The 17,311-nt window shown below is 36.8% G+C and overlaps 2 protein-coding genes across 3 annotated transcripts; one reads left to right on the forward strand and one right to left on the reverse strand.

Annotated features, from left to right (window-relative positions):
• The first annotated feature begins 62 nt into the window (after positions 1-62).
• Positions 63-8,221, forward strand: znf142 (zinc finger protein 142). 2 transcript variants are annotated; one of them, XM_057336522.1, is made up of 8 exons: positions 63-228; positions 725-837; positions 1,831-1,953; positions 2,044-2,871; positions 3,851-4,028; positions 4,107-6,870; positions 7,622-7,727; positions 7,803-8,221. In XM_057336522.1, exons 2-8 carry the CDS (start codon positions 798-800, stop codon positions 8,207-8,209), a joined length of 4,446 nt encoding a protein of 1,481 aa, XP_057192505.1. In that variant the 5' UTR covers positions 63-228; positions 725-797; the 3' UTR covers positions 8,210-8,221. The 2 variants fall into 2 exon arrangements, with proteins under 2 accessions (XP_057192505.1, XP_057192506.1); XM_057336523.1 differs by having other exon boundaries at positions 2,047-2,871.
• A 699-nt stretch (positions 8,222-8,920) lies between these two features.
• plcd4b (phospholipase C, delta 4b) lies at positions 8,921-15,920 on the reverse strand. Its single transcript, XM_057336524.1, has 16 exons — positions 15,809-15,920; positions 14,724-14,768; positions 14,463-14,621; positions 13,964-14,192; positions 13,480-13,609; positions 13,166-13,397; positions 12,748-12,949; positions 11,741-11,885; positions 11,496-11,648; positions 10,586-10,723; positions 10,352-10,505; positions 9,978-10,094; positions 9,623-9,801; positions 9,402-9,534; positions 9,117-9,266; positions 8,921-9,038 (listed from the first exon to the last, which is right to left on the reverse strand). Exons 2-16 carry the CDS (start codon positions 14,743-14,745, stop codon positions 8,935-8,937), a joined length of 2,247 nt encoding a protein of 748 aa, XP_057192507.1. The 5' UTR covers positions 14,746-14,768; positions 15,809-15,920; the 3' UTR covers positions 8,921-8,934.
• Positions 15,921-17,311: the final 1,391 nt, after the last annotated feature.

Here is a 17,311-nt window from a genome sequence, read left to right on the forward strand (position 1 = left end):
GTGTTGTTTAGGAAAATAGTTCCGCCAGAAATATGTTTCGCATCAACAGTTCCGCTGTGAGTGGTCCTTCGTAGTCATGATCTTTTCGTTGTTTGCTTTTTTAAACAACTATATATATATATTGTACAACTTAAATTGATTTATTTACACCATGTATACGACATTTACTTAAACTGAGAAAGCACAGAAATGGCGCCGCTCACATCGTTTCCATCCAAATAACAGCAGGTACGTTAATATCTTATAAAGTACAACGTATTAACAGAGTAAAGGCTTTTGATTAAAAGTGTTATCAAGTTTTATTATAATAAACACATTCAGCAGTCTTGTATGAAGTGAACACATCTTCTGTGTTGTTTATTTGTTTATCAGAGCAAATGCAACAGAAATGTTCGCGCAGTAGGTCTGCGTCTACGTTTTCTGCTGCAGTTAAATCTCGTCACAAGTTTGTCGATTGTTTTAATTAATTCAATTTTCAGTTAAAATGTTGTAAATAGTGATTTTTTTAGATTTTGCATTGTTACAAAGCAGCTTTTCAGAAAATACATAGAACCAAGAGCTTAACCAGAATTTTACAGTATTATAGTACGAATAAAAACATCATTCCTAAAAATCAACCCTGTGCAAAAGATATGCTACCTTTTATTTTGTTATTTGATCACTTTATAAATATAATCTGGGTTAAGAAACCAGTCAATCATACTGTGTTTTATTTGTGATACAGAATATTCACATGGAAGACACTTCATGGTCCTGATGCTGTAATAGTTTTATCCCTCACTCATTGGAGATTTAACATGGAGCAGCAAGAGCCTGGATATGATGTTACAACAGATGGTACATCTGAAGTTAAAAGAAACAGTAATTCAAGTCTGTAATTTAAAGGTCTAATCCTATCCAACCTACCATAATGTGAAGGCTGTATGTAAAACTGTATAAAAGCAGTAGAGGTTAATGATTGAAGTAATTGTTACGCAAAATGACAATTCTGCCATCATTTACTCACTCTCTTGTCATATTAAACCTCTATGACTTTCTTTCTTCCGCAGAACACAAAAGAAGATATTTTGAAGAAAGTTGGTAACTGAACAGCAAGGACCCCATTCACTTTTATAGTAAGGACACAAAGCCAATGCAAGTGAATGGGGTCCAGTTAACAACATTATTCAAAATATCTTTTGTGTTCTGCGGAACAAAGAAATTAATAGAGGTTTGAAATGACAAAAGGGTGAGTAAATGATAACAGAATTTATATTTTTGGGTAATCTATCACTTTAATATTGATAATAACAGACCGGTTGTATGGATCTTTGATATAAAGATCATGTGCAGTACAATCAGGAGGTTTGACACACATAAACACACACGTTTATTGTACTGTTTTTACATTTTAAATAATTGGAAAAATAATGAAACTATTAACAACAAATGCTTTGAAAAATATACATAAAATTGGTGTTTTATTTTATAGTCTTCACAGTAGCCACCCGAAATTACAGCACTATTTTCTCAATCAATGAATAGTAGAAATTTTTAGCTAGTTCCTATTGGCACTTGTTGGCTGCTTTTTCTTTATTTTCTTTTGCGTTCAGATTATGTCAAATTAAAATATTTGATTTCCAAATGTATTCATGCATGGTCACAGTTTAAATGGTCAGTTATGATCTAATGGATTATTCTTAAATGGATAACATTATAAGGTCTTTAAAAACACATTTAGTCAGTGTACTTCTCAAAGCATATATTTTAAAGTTCCAACTTATTTCTCTCTTACAAACTTGTCAGTTCACAGACAATAAGAAGTTTATTATTATTATATTCCTTTTGTAGTTTTGTCTCAGTCGAAAGGGACGGATATGCCTGTGCTACTAAGCAAGAAAAGAGTAGCCAAAAGATTGAAAGTATCAAAAAAAGGGAAAAAGTCTACCTCCATTATCCAAGGACAATCTAAAGGTAGATACAAACCCTGAACTTGTTTTCTTTTATGCCCTTTATAAATGTTATGATTAGAATTTTTAACTCATCCTGTCTATTCCTGTTCAGTAGGTCATGTTGAAGAGGGCACCGAGCACATGTTTCGTACGCACATCTGCTCAGAATGTAGACGGTGCTTTAAGTCTCGCTCTCATCTGATGGAGCACATGCGTCTTCATTTCCCCGATCCCACTCTGCAGTGTCCCACCTGCAAACATTACTTCACCAGCAAGAGTAAGCTACGCGTCCACATGCTGAGAGAGACCGGACAAAAACTTCACCGGTGCCATATTTGTGAATACGGAGCTGTGGAACGCAATTCCCTGCAACGGCACCTTGCAAGCGTGCATGGGCACCAAGGGGATGACTCTCACAATGAAGATCTATTTACGTGCCCGACTTGCCAAAAGAAGTTCAGTCAAAGTCGGGCTTTAAAGAGTCACATGAAGTCTCACAACAACACACAAAAGGGGCAGTCATTGCTCTGCTTTAATAAGGGCTGCTCATTTCAATGTACAGAAAAGAAGACGCTACTAAAGCACACGTTAGAGGCTCACAGTATTGAGGCCGTAGGGTGCCATCATCACTCGTGCGGTGCCGTTTTTGGGAGCCGAGAAGAGATGGAGAAACACTTCCGCACGCACCAGGCCTACCACTGCTCACACTGTGACTTCTCCTGCTCGAATAAAAGCCGCTTTCTGCAGCACAAAAGACAGGGACATCCAGGGAAACAAGAGCTAAGCTGTAGCTTCTGTACTTTCTCCACTCTCAACCCTGTAGAGTACGATCAACACATTGGCCACTTTCATGCCAATGAGAAAACACACCACTGCCCACAGTGCAGCTTTTTGACGGCTCACAAACGGGTCCTGAAAAGACACATGCTGATGCATACTGGTGAGATATACGTATGTTCTGTTCCAAAATCGAACACACCTCATTTTAGCTAAATTCAAAGACAACTCATGTATCCTTTGTGGAGAAGGTAATCCCATAATGCATTGCACTAACTTTAGTGTAAAAAATCTCAGATGGCAAATGAGGTGAGAGTATACTTATGTCATTCAGTACTTAAAATAATCGCTTAGTACGCTTAGTTTGATGTACCAATACGCAAAGAAAACATATTTTCTTGTATATTAACTGTCAATATATTAAATCATTTAATATATATTACAAAATATATAAAATAAATTGTTAATATATATTACATTATATTGAATACACAAAAAATGCTGCTTTTCATAAATTCAAAATATAAGCACTTGGTTCCAATATATGGAAATGTATTATTTAATATATTGCATTATATTTTCTAGTATAATATTACATATTTTTGTTTACTAACAGTAGGGCTGTCACAATATCACATTTTTACTTGTACATTGTTTTGAGGCCAAATTAATTTCAGATAAAGATATTATCACAATATCTATTGAAAGTTTTTTTAAATAAATAAACACAATGTTATTAGTTAAATGCATCTTTAATTTGGTTTATTTTGTGTTTTCTCTTTTTTTTTTGGCCAAAGAATCTCACTCAAAATACAATTGTAACGAAAGAAAGTTTATAAGAAGTTTGTTGATCTTACAGCAAAATTTCAAATAAATGCTGAATTTTTTAATATATATATATATATATTTAAAATTATAATTAAAATATTTATAATGTATATATTGTGACACTTCTAGTTCTTTGGAAAATCCTGAAATTTGAACATTTTGTTTATTGATAAATAGACAGCAAGGCAACTCACTTCGGATGAGAGCTAAAATGTGTACATTTTCTGTATAGTTTCTGTATATTTTTCTGTATAGTTCTAAGTTCTTCTGAATTACTAATCATGTATGAAATGATTAAACATTATTATTTACAGGAGAAAAGCCCCACAAATGTACGCTGTGTGACTTCAGATGCCGTGATGAGACGTACCTATCCAAACACATGCTGACACACTCCAACGACAAACAGCACATGTGCTCTGAATGTGGATATGTTACGAAATGGAAACATTATCTCAGCGTCCACATGCGTAAGCACACAGGAGATCTGAGGTATTGTCCCTCACTATTTTTGTAGTAAATATGTTTCCCAGTTACTCAGTTCACTGACCCGTCTCTCATCTCTCTCAGGTACAGATGTAATCAGTGTCCATATCGTTGCCACCGCATTGACCAACTAAACAGCCATAAACTCCGTCACCAGGAAAAGTCACTGATCTGTGAGATCTGCGCATACTCATGCAAGAGAAAGACTGAACTGCGCAGGCATATGCAGCTCAAGCACTCCACACATGTAGAAATCCAGCCTCCGGTTTACCAGTGCAAATTCTGTCCTTACTCAACAAAGCATCGGCAAGCCCTGCACAGCCACGAGAACTGCAGGCACACCCGTACACGCATGTTCAGCTGCGCACTTTGCCGCTATACTACTTTTAGCAACACAGGCTTGTTCCTGCACAAAAAGAAAACGCACGGGTATGTGCCCGGAGATGTGGGGTGGCTTGAGAGGTATGCAGAGAAAGAAAAAGAACAAAACTCAACAGATTTGACGCAGAACTTTTTCACCAAAACTACAACTCAGACTGCAGATTCAGAATGTAGGGAACGAACTATTAATAGGAAACAAACCAATATCTCTATTAATAATAATATTGAGGATGAAGCAGTAACAGCCGCTACTGGAGAAACCGATAATGTACTTGCAAGAGAAGAGGTGTGTAAGCTTTCTGAAGAACATCAAAGACCCACTGACGAAGAACAAAATTGCACTACAATTTTTACATCACAAACAAGCACAGGTAGCACAAAAGTCAGGCTTTTGTCTGCGGAGACTGCAAGCGTAGGAAACACAACTTGTGATGCGTCTCATGCATTATTTGTAACCCACCAGAGCTCCCCAGAACCAGCAGCTGAAGACGATAATGATGATACGGCTTACTGTGATGAGCAAAGTGACTCTGAAAATCTGCCAGCGGTCACACAAACAGAGAATAATAGGCAAGAACCTGAAAATTCTGAAGACTGTCAGTCTGAGATCCCGACTTTCGACTCATCTGCAGAACCCACAGCTTCAGAGACCTGTCTGCAGCTCATGAGAAGGCAGGATAAAGACCAAGCCAAAGCCCTTGTATTGGAGGGCAAGGTGCAAATGCTTGTTGTCCAGACACAGGACAACATGTACCAATGTAGCCACTGCACCTATGTAACCAGAAAGCAGGCAGCTTTAATCCGGCACACCAGATCATCCTGCCATGTGATAAAAGCAGCACTATGCTGCCAGGACTGCGGCATGAAGTTTAAACAGCAACGTTCTTTGAAAACCCATAGACTGAGGAAGTGCCGGTCACTGCAAAGGGGGAAAAAGACATTTTCAGACACTTTAAGTAAATCAAAGTTAAGTAATTCAAAAGAAGGCACCCACACTACTATTAGAAGTAATGCAGGATGTTTTACTAAGCAACCTGAAATTTCTGAGGTCATTAGAGCGGATTCAATCGAAAGCACTGAAACTGGTCTAGGTGAGGCAGGGGGCTCTGAACATCATGAGATCTCTGGCTACATTGAAGATGACAGTCGGTACACTTGCAAAGAATGTAATTTTTCCTCTGTCAGAAAAGTCACAATAGATCGTCATTGTGCAACATGCACTGGAAACGCACATAAAAAAGATCTGTCTCAATTCCGAAAGCAGTTCGAACTGAAGGATAATTCTAGTGAATCTGATTATAATCCTGAAGACGATGGGGAAGATTTATCTGAAAGAGATTCAGCAGACGAAGAGACACCTCAAGACCCGAAACCACGCTTCTCATGTTCCAACTGTCCTTTTGTGTGCCATCAGAAGAGAGCTTTAACAAGCCACGAGATAAAAGGATGTTTGAAACCAGGTGAACTACAATGTCCGCACTGTTCATTTGTGTCCAAATCAGAACGATCTCTAAACCATCACGTTCAAGGTCACAGAAAGGACAAACATGCTACTAGAGAAAAAACACCCGGCAAACTTCAATGTGAGCTCTGTTCATTCACCTGCAAACAGGAGCGATGCTTAAAGCAGCACGTTGCAGTGAAACATGATGGAGTTCGACCTCACCAGTGTCGCTTTTGTTCGTTTAGTACGACACGACGGTACCGCCTAGAGGCTCATGAGTCCATGCATACGGGTGTTGGGAGGCATTGCTGTGAACTGTGCAGCCAAACATTCGGCACCACATCCAGGCTACGTCTGCACCATCAGCGCATCCATGACAAACAGCCAACGCATTTCTGTTCTTTTTGTGACTACAAAGCGTATAATTTCAATGACATCAGCCGCCACAACCTGAGCTGCCACACTGGTGACCAAAGCCACCGTTGCAGCCTGTGCGACGCACGGTTCAGCTCAGACATTGCCCTTAAGCAACACAGCAACCGTGTGCATCCTGTCACGAACAGCTTGTCTTGCGCTCAATGCAGCTTTACCTGCAACCGCCAAGCTGATCTCAAAACTCATCTTCAATGTGACCATTCTGACATTAGAAATAGTGCTACGGCAGAGGAATCTGGTCCAGGTAAACAAAGCAAGAGCTCCATCACATATCAGTGTTTGGTTTGTTCCTTCAGCACCCATAAAAGGCTCCTTCTGGTCCAGCACATGTTAGATGAGCATGAAGATGGGCCAGCCGCGGAGAAAACTCACAAATGTGATGTCTGTGGTTTCTCCTGCGCACACCAAGTTGTGTTTGATCAACACGTTCGGTCACATGGAGGAACCTGCTTGTACAAGTGCACAGAATGCGAGTTTTCCACCAGGAATAAACAGAAGATCACGTGGCACATTCGGACCCATACAGGAGAGAAGCCTTATCGCTGTGAGAAGTGCAAATATGCATGTGCTGATCCCTCACGATTGAAGGTACAAATCACCATTTCAAGGTTATTATAGTTTACAAAAACTAAAAATATTTAAACATTTATGTAAATCAAATCAAATATCTGCCTAAATATTATTTGAGAAACTCTCAACTAAATGAACTAAATGAAATGAGAAATGTTGCCTCAGTAATGAACTGAGATGAGTAAAATTATGAAATCAAAATAAATCAAAACCAAAAATAAAATAAAAATATATTCAATGTGTATAACTGTGTAAAAAACGAACTGAAAATAAAGAAAAATAAATTCAATGTTTATAGCAATGTAAAAAAAAAATTTTTTTTAACTAAAAAAACAACTAAAATTAACATAAAAACAAAAAATATAAGAAGCTAATTCAAAATATTAATAAAACTACAATAAAACTGAAAACTTAAACTAAAGAAAATAAAATGACTAAAAATAAAAAAGTTACATGAAATATAAACAAATCATTCAAAATATTAATAAAGCTACAATAAAAATTAAATGAACTAAATGAAATGACAAATTATGTATCAGCAATAAACTGAAATAAGTTGCAGTTTAGGCACTAAAATAACAAACAATTCATCAAAACCAAACTTAAACTAAAATAAAGTTAATTCAACTTATATAGCAGCATAAATAATAAAATGACAAAAGCACATTTTGCACAATTTAACTAAAATTAACATAAAAAGCTAACTCTGAACTCTGCAGCATTTTGACCTTCAGTTTGAATTAACAAAACAGCTTTTCCTTTTTTGTAGTATCATATGAGAATTCACATGGAGGAACGTAAATATCTCTGCCCAGAATGTGGCTACAAATGCAAATGGATCAACCAGCTGAAGTACCACATGACAAAACATACAGGTATGTATCTGCAGAATAGTAAATCATCTTTACTGTAATGTTGCCAAATTCACAAATGTTTATCCTCCTCAACAGGAGCTAAACCGTACTCATGTGAAGACTGCGACTACCGCACCAACCGCGCCGACTCCCTCCGCATCCACCGGGAGACGCGTCACAGAGACATGCGCTCCTTCATTTGTGAGAAGTGCGGCAATGCTTTTAAGACGCGCTTCCTGCTCAGGAATCACCAGAGAAAGCACAGCGAGGATCGGCCTTACGTTTGCTCCGAATGTCAAAGGACGTTCCGCTGGCCCGCAGGTCTCCGTCATCACTACCTGTCTCACACTAATCAGCTGCCATTTCACTGCCTCCACTGTCCCTACAGGGCCAAACAGAAATTTCAGGTTGTAAAGCACATTCGGAGGCATCACCCCGACCTGCCAGTGCAAGATGGTGTGGGTAAAGACCAAGAGGCTTCTAGCATCACACAAAAGTCATGATTAAGAGAAGAAGAGAGACAGGAAGGGCAAACTTCTTTTGGGGACATGGAAACAACAGGTGACATATAGACATGCGTTAAAACAGTTTGAACACTAAATTATAGGCATACACTTTTTATATTCATTCCTGTTTATTCTCTTCCAAAGTAAAAATTGGCATTTTTAAGAAAAAAATGAATTTATGATACATTAGATCTTATTCATGATGTGATATTTAGCCAGGCATGTTAATACAAAGGGAGAGTAAATTAGTCATTTCACATGTACACTTGCTTTTAGGTCTTTTATAAAAGGCACTGTTACCATGCTTTAGTAATTCAGATTATGTGTTGCCTACACCACGGGATGCTTTCTTCCCTACTGTGGATAAAATGTAATTAAAACAAAATGCATTTTATCATGTATTGCTACAATAGAATGGTGTACTTTATATTGCATACATTTGACAATTTTACAAGTACAATCTGCATATACAGTATGTGACCTTTTACTACATTTAGTGTAAACAGGCACTACCAACACCAAGCAAATACTATATCTCAAAAATCAAGGCAACTCCTTTACTTTTTTGTTAATGTAGTATCTGTGAATAAATATTGTTTTAGTTTGTGGAGATTATTTCCAGCACCTCTTTCCGGTCCTTTAAAGACAACTTTAAAGACTACAGTATATATTTTTGGTAAAGTTTGTGCTGTTAAGAAGTTTGCTTGTGAAAATATCGTTGATCAAACTCCTGAAACTTGGAGCTCTGTGATTTTTATATGAACAAACAGGGAGGATGGACAAATACTTGTTCCGTCTTTTGATAACAGATGAACATGACGGTACCCTAGAAAGAGAAGATTTTTTTAACACAGGTTCTATTCTTGTGTTAATTTTATCTGAACACTGTTCTGTACAGGCCTACCTGATTGAATAGAAGTAAAAGGAAGTGTGTACTGTCCTATAAAGTCGTTCCTAGACGTTTTATCATAGTCTTCAACTACAAAACGCACCAGTGCGAGCTCAGGGGTGTGGATTGTGAATTGAAGAGTTTCATTCCAACATGGATTAAATCCTGTCCAGGTAATAAAAATAGAAAGATCAATGCAAGTAATGCACTCTCATAATTATTTCATACCAGCAAGAACAATTTTCATGTCTCTCTTACAGTGACTTGGCACCACTTCTAAGCATTTCTTTACTTCCTCACCATTGTTCTCAATGTATTCGGTCTCCTGTTTAGCTTGATCCAAAGAAACACCATAAATTTCCACTCTTACAAAAGGGTCTACAATGGACCATTCTTTTTTATTTACTTTAGGAAGCTGTTGGCCGCTAATAATCTAAAAAACAGAAACATCACAAAAAGAGCAATGAACATATGACATCTCAAACCAGTCAGACAGACGGAATATTATAAAACACTAATACCTTAACAGACAATTGTAAAGGGTGATACTCGTCTCGTGAATGTGGATTATCGGGATCAAAGCATCTCTCTCTATTGCGCAGGATCTCAGGTTTTAGAATGTAGCCGCAGTGGCTGTTCTGACTAAATAGCCCATCATTAAGATCCATTTCCATCCCTGCTGTCTGGAAGTTCAATGCCACTATAAAGCAGAAGTACATTACTTTATATTTTTCAAATTAACTTTCCACTTTACGACACATTATCCATGTTTCCTTTCTCTTTACATCTCCTAAAGTGTTGAAAATGTTTTGCTTGCCATGCTCGTGCTATTTTACGCTGCACTACTCATGACATAATGGGGTTTAATAAGATTACCAATCTGGCATCCTATGTTCCACATGTCCTGTGGGCAGTAATTTGATGAATCCGTCCTCATTCCACTTGGATACACTCTGGTCAACTGCCTTGTGTTATGGAGCACAAAATCTCGGCCTGATGTGTGGAAACAGAATTGGAAAATAAATACATTATACCAAATTGTAATTATTCACATATACATGTTTAGTGTATGGGTACTCATTTCGTGGTGAAAAGCTATTATTATATTATTAAGGGTAAAGCAGGAAAAAAACACAATGAAATACACAAACAACTTCATAAGAGGGCTTTATGGGGGAAAATGTATAATGAAAACATTTATAATGTACCACTTAAATGTACTGGGCTAATACAAAGAAAGTCTTTCTGACCTGCTTCCTTGGAATATTTGCGGACTTTAGACTCTGAGAATGATGACATCTCATAAGGCTTGGAGGAGATAGAGGAATGTTCAAAGCCATGGAAGTGTACGCTCTTACAGAACACAAGGTCTGAGAACCCCTTGCATAGATTCTGCTTTGATTTCTACAGAAAGTAAAAAAGAAAAAAGGTCAAAAACATTGTAAAAAATAGAAAACACAATGTTCAATTTCACAACATTTTACCTTCTCATCTGTTGGTGGGCTCTCTGTTGCTGCGTTGTCCTTGTTCATTTCTGCGGCCTCATCCTCATCACTTACTTCACCTGTGAGGCTCTCATGTTCAATCTTCTTTCCCTTCAGCAGGATTTTCATCCTAAGTGCCTTAAAAGAAATAAAGTCATCGACATATCTGCTTCGCATTCTTAAACTTTAAAAATGGATATTTTCTGTAAGCTGGAGAAACAGAAATAAACCGTAAAATAATGTCCCACATTTTCTTGTAAATAAGCTGTCTTTTTCCGTAATTTTGTTACCATATATCAAAAATAAACTGTAAAAAAGAAATCTTAAAAAAAAAATTGGCAGCTGGGGCGCAGAAATAAACTGTAAAATAATGTTTTTCGTAAAAAAATAACGTAAAATAACGTTTTTGTAAAATGACATTTTCCCTGTTTTTCTTGTAAATTTGCGGTCTTTCCTGTAATCTTTCGTTTTTTACCGTATTTCAAAAATACATTAAAAACTGTTACATAAAAAACTGTAAAATTCCGTAAAATCACATTTGTTACAATATTAATGCAAAATAATTGCATAGTTATAGCAATAAATCTTAGAAAAAAAAGATCCAGGTATTTTTTGTTACAATACTTTCTTCTAACCTTATTTTTATATACAGAGAGAAGTATATGTAAACCAAATTTATAAACACTGTGCATATACTGTATAAGATTATTTTATGTTTTATGTAGTAAAAGTGCCCATTATAGTCTATGAGCATAAAAATTCTAAGATTTGTCACATCCAAGATTTCATATGATGGTCATTAAGAACAACAAATCTTCTAAATATTTTTTGCACTACCATTAAATTCAACTATCAACTATCTCTCATCGTTAACATGTATTAAAGCAATGAATGGCTAACCTGAGCTCACCTCTGGAGAAGGAAGTTCACTGGCGGTTCTGTTATTCTCTGTGGTTGTCAGTAACATGTCACCCAGGATGTCTCTGAAATATCGAGCCATTACATCCTGCTGCTCGATGCTGCAGTGGTTTTCTATGGATAATATGAGCGGATACTCAGACACCTAAAAAAAAAAATGGAAACAAAAAGGATTACACCCGCACAAATTGACATTTTCAGCGTGTGTTTGTGAATTTGTGGGACCTTAATGATCACCTTGAAGGCATATTTTGCAATAGTAGCAAGCACATCTTTGAAAAGAATCTTAGATGTGAATGTGTGTCCGTGGTAAACTACAGGCTCCCCATTCGATCCATTCCAACAGTCCAACTCTACACACCTGCAGCAGCGTTTAAGGGCCCTTTAAAGGTTCAGTCCAGCACAAATAAACAACCACAGTCATGAACAGATAAATCAAAGCATTCTCTATTTACAGGGGTCTTCAAGAGGGGGTCTACCAATGTATGATTTAAAACTAACGTAAATTTACATTTAAAATATAAAATATAGAAAATTCTACATGGCTCTCCTACACTGTGAAAATAAATTTAATCAAATTATTTGAATTTACTATTTTAAAGGGGTCATATGGCACGAACACGTGTTTTTCTGTGTCTTTGGTGTATTATAGGTTGCCCATGCATGTATTAGACACGTAAAATTGCAAAAATTAAAGTTTTGGAACAAAAGATGCATTCTATCTAAAAGCAAATGCTCACCCAGACCTGCCTGAAACACCTCGTGTGACCACACCCCCACAAATCCACATCAGTTTGTGGTATGATTTGACTAAGACCGCCCACATGTATACGCAAGTAAGGTGGGCGTACCTGTCAGTACAATTGCTTTGGAACCTGATGTTCCAAATACGGTAAGAGGCGTTACATTTCCGTCACACGCTTGCAATATTCAACCAATCACTACGCACTGGTGAACTGGCCAATCATAGCACACCTCGCTTTTCAGAGCGATGAGCTTTGTTAAAAATCCGCACCTTTCAGAGAGGCGGGGCAAAGAGGAGATACAAACAAGCACGGTATGTGGAAAATACAGCGTTTTTGAACCTTAAATCATTTAGACACATTGCATTACATCTAAAACAAATGATAATATTCGTTTTAGCCGTGTCATTTGACCCCTTTAAATTTTGTTAAAAATGTAAGTTGCTCTATAGTGTTAAGTTGCTCTAACTTCCATATTACCATCTTAAACTGAACACTAACTGGATGTACGCCTCAACACTACTGGGCCCTTTTAGTTGATCTTCCATCAGGTATGTGTTGTGGGAGGAGGAGATGTAATAATGGGCGAGAGGCTGGTTCATGTCCTGATAGAGACCTTGATGCTCTGGATTGAAGATGGAGCCCTCAGGAGACGTCATGTACATTAAGAAGCCATCGATTGACATACAATGATTCATTCTGGCTGTGCAGGAAAACAGGAAGACCCATCATCAATCATTACCCAGCAATGCTGAGTAAATGACCACTTTACTGCTCCCCCAACCAACATATTTTGGATATCTTCGTTATCTGGTAAACCCATTTCAGGTCCTAACATACTCTACTAACAACATCATGAGTTCTATCAGATGTAGTGAACCGATTTTATTTAGATTGTGCCTCTAGAAACAATCCTTACCTGTGTTTGAAGGCTCATATTGATCAATTAGCTGAAGGGCATGTTCATAACTGCTCTCGCCCTCCAGTTGCTCCTCTCTAAGAAACTCCTCCAGATCACATTGAGAGAGAATCTGTCCATCACTTGAATACTCCTGAAGCAGCTCCAGGACCTCAGTTCTCTCTGTGAGGGTCTTGTAGAACTCCACAAACTCCTCATGCTCCAGTGTCTCTGACTGAGATTTATCTGCCTTCTGTGAGAGCATGCCAACGATAGGAATCAAAGAGTTTTGGTGTTATATGGATGCAGGCAACTGTGTGCAGACAAATGATCACCTTGAAAAGATGGCTTGCATGTTCTTCATTCATGTCTATGTTCATCATTTTCAGCAGTGTTTTTGTTTCCTTAAAGTTCATCCTGCCGTCTTTGTTTTTGTCTGCTTTGAAAAACCAATCTGAAATCCATCTGAGCAGAAGCAACCGTTTAGGACAATAGAGCTTCAAGCTCATTTATCAAATCTATTATAATCAGTGTTGGGCAAGTTACTTGGAAAAAGTAATTAATTACTAGTTACTAATTACATATTCAATAGTGTAGTTAGATTACAGTACAAATTACTCTCTCCAAAAAGTAATTAATTACTTATTACTAATTACTTTCTATATCCTACATCAACCTTGATTAGTTAAGTGATTCAAGGATTGCCATGAAAAAAAATTGTTTTATAAATGATATTGAAAATGATCCAAACATCCCACAAGAGAAGAGGAGATTTTGGGTTTTAAAAGGCTGAAATTGAGATTTTTGTAACAAGGATACTGGTCATGTTTTGTGTTCTCGTCCATGTTCTCCATGTTCTCCATGAGGGCTCTGATGCCCTGAATCCAGGCCTTAGCTTCTTCTGCTGACTCAGCCACAAGGTCCAGGTTTCCCTTGCGTCCACAGAAGACCAGCGTGAAGCAGCGTTCAGCAGGAAACTCATCTGCCACGCTGAGGAGGGTCTCTGACTGATGCCCCTCACGAACAGCCTCTACATCACCGATGGAGACTGAAAACAATAAAGAACACAAATACCGTAAAACACAAAATATGGTATAAAATAGATATACATTTCATTTGTCAGTGAAAGATGCTTAATCTGAGGAGGTCAAAAACACTGTTTTAAATTCTGTTTTTATTGTTAAAGGTTTGTAGTTATTGCAACCATGTTACCAAAAATGTCTAATTATAGAGTTAAAAACCCTGATTTGTGTGATTTCATAAAACAATATCAAAATCTTATAAAATGTATTTTTTATACTGTTCCACAAGGGCTTACAGGTTGAATAAGAGTTTATTGCCCAGTTGGATTTATATGCGATAGTCTTGCAGTCCTCCTGTAGTTTATAGTGACGTTGACGTTTCCACAGACGAGACTTCACTTTCCGCAGAAACATCCCTGCCTTCATGGCCTCAAGGTTTTTATGACCCTCATCACCTGTAAAAATAACAGCAAGGGTCATACACACCAATCTACGGTGTTTTGAAAAGTAACAATTCTTAACAACATTTATAAGCAAAGAACCATTTACAGACTTACAACAACTTTGGGGTGATTCCATTTTCAACAATGCTTTCAACTTTTCTGCAGAAACAAATAATCTTTAATAAATTATCATCATTTCACAAGCAAGTGAGAATGCTGAGAATTCTGTTTAAAAAAATATAGCTCGCTGACTCAAAGCTAAAGTGATCTCTTTTTCAGTATATTTATTATTTATATAGTATATTTATATTTATAAACCGTACATTTATTCAGCTCAATGCTGAGGTGGCATTATTAGCTTTCCTGTAACTCAGTGGTACGAGCATGGCGCTAACAACGCCAAGGTCATGGGTTAGATCCCAGGGGATTACACATACTTAGAAACTAAATGAATAAGATAATGCAATGTAAGTCACTTTTATGTCTGCCAAATGCATAAATGTATGTAATATGATCCATCCTTTGGAGAGCAGGTCTTTCCCCACACCCTTATTGACCGCAATTGTTTGACAAAACTAGCAGACATCACATCATTTTGTTGCACTCTTTTGTGATTCTGCAGGACGGGCTGCAAAAATGTTAAAAGTTGCATGCATAACAGAGATGTTGTACAATAGGGAGAACACTGTCATTTTCTAGTAGTAAAATTCTCTAAAGGGAAAATAGAAGCTCATTTAGGCAAAAGTGAAGCGGGGCAGCCAGGCGTGAGTCATGAGTCATGGCTAAATATATGACTCTGAGATTCAAACGATTCTCTGCTGGCACCATCACGTCCCAAGTAAAGAAAACTTAATCTGAATCAGCTAATTCTGTTTCCTGCCATTATTCTGCCTTTAATAAATACATTGCTATTGTAGGATAACTGTCATCAATGTGAATAAGACTTCTAAATAAAACCATTACAAATGATGGTCACATTTTCTTATAAAATACAAAGATAAACAATAAACGTGGCATCACATAATCCTCAATGTTGTAGTTACAGTAATAAAATAAGACCAGTAATATTAATAGTAAATGCTGGCAAAGTGTTCCTACCACACAGCAAAGAGAGAAAGAGAGAGTCTGCATCTTGTAAATGCATTGCTAAAGCAAGCACGGAGGAATGACACAGGAAAAGGGAATAAACATTAACTTACCGGAGTGAAGGTCCTCTGATGAATAAAAACATCCGAAGAATCTACACAGAGCTCAGAAGAGAAACAGTGATGGGCTGTGCTGTGTGTTTGAAGTGCTGAAAACAGATCTGCAGTCTGCGCTTTTACCACAGTGATGCAAAGCCTGCCCCCTTCCTCACCCTCTTCCTCTGCCTCATTCCTTCCTAGACACACCCACTTTCCCTTTTGTCCTGCATTATTAAGAAACCTGTTTTCTGGTCAGTTTATAACCACTCAATTACAGTTGAAAATTCTCATTGTAATAATTTTAGATTATAATATTGTCCTATATGCCATATCAAATTGGCAATGATGAACAGAAGGATAAAATAGAGATGAATACAGAATGATGAAACAAATTATTTTATTACGTAAAAAAACATTTTGTGTAATACATATTGAATTATACCTAGCATAGATTTCTCTGTCACCTTCTTAAAGGGAACTTGACTGGACACAACCTTGCATTTACATTCATTTACATGTATTCAACTTTTTTCAAATTGACTTACAAATGAGGAAAGATGCAAACCAAAGCGAAACACAAATGCTGAATACACAACCAAAAACATTTGAATATATAAAATATACGGTAGCCTTTATATATATATATATATATATATATATTTTTTTTTTTTTTTCTACAAAGCTATCTCCAACATCCAGACTGAAGAATATCACTGAAGAATATCAAAACATCATTACTGAGCACTGATGCCTCCAGAGGAATTCAACATCACTTTATCCCAGAACAAAATGCACACACCCAGTGCACAGATTTACAGGAATAGTTTTTATTTTGTAAATGAAATGTTTATTTTGTCAAGAATGTTAGCTTCCCTCAAGCTGTTGTATTTTGGTACTTGTTTGTGGGCAGCAAACATAAACACTTACAGAGAAATAGGAAGAAAAACAAATATTTACAAATATTATGCATTCAATTATTGTTTAACTAACATGCAAGGCCTGAATCATTGTACTGTTTTTAATCAGTTTGTAGGCACTTATACAAATTTATCAAATTTGATCAAAATTATTTTCAGCATAGTGCAAGGATTATTTTGGTCCTCAGGAAACTAATGTACTATTCATGCCTATTATGTAAATGTGTTTTCTCTAAACATTAGCCTATAGTTGCCAAATTCTGACCAAACTGTGTACATTTAGGCAACACCGTGTTTTGATGAATAAAGCAAAACTTTTCTGTTTTGTGAGATTCATCCTTATCATCTAGCTTTACTGGTTACACATGCTCTGCATCGTAGATATATTTGAATGTGAATTTTACTCAGTTTAATAAAACAAGTTTGTCATCACCATGTGGGACACATTACAGTGTAGCAGCAAAATGCTAAACAAAGGAGAGATAACAAACATAATATACAGGAAATATACAATAATATACCATTTAGATTATTTAAAAATATGCAAATATAATACACGTGTAAATATAGTCGTCCCGCTGTTTTTAAAATATATAAAATA

This window comes from Triplophysa rosa, linkage group LG6 (assembly GCF_024868665.1).
Source record: "Triplophysa rosa linkage group LG6, Trosa_1v2, whole genome shotgun sequence".
Taxonomy (NCBI): Eukaryota; Metazoa; Chordata; class Actinopteri; order Cypriniformes; family Nemacheilidae; genus Triplophysa; species Triplophysa rosa.

Bases quoted from the DNA above. Each gene is read 5' to 3' on its own strand.
- znf142 (XM_057336522.1), top strand. From the start codon at position 798: ATGGAGCAGCAAGAGCCTGGATATGATGTTACAACAGATG. The intron at 2,872-3,850 runs GTGAGATATACG...TATTATTTACAG, and splicing joins ACACATGCTGATGCATACTG to GAGAAAAGCCCCACAAATGT. The intron at 4,029-4,106 runs GTATTGTCCCTC...CATCTCTCTCAG, and splicing joins AAGCACACAGGAGATCTGAG to GTACAGATGTAATCAGTGTC.
- plcd4b (XM_057336524.1), bottom strand. From the start codon at position 14,745: ATGGAATCACCCCAAAGTTGTT. The intron at 10,095-10,351 runs GTCAGAAAGACT...TCCACACATCAG, and splicing joins CAAATATTCCAAGGAAGCAG to GCCGAGATTTTGTGCTCCAT. The intron at 9,039-9,116 runs GTAGGCCTGTAC...TTCTCTTTCTAG, and splicing joins TTTTACTTCTATTCAATCAG to GGTACCGTCATGTTCATCTG.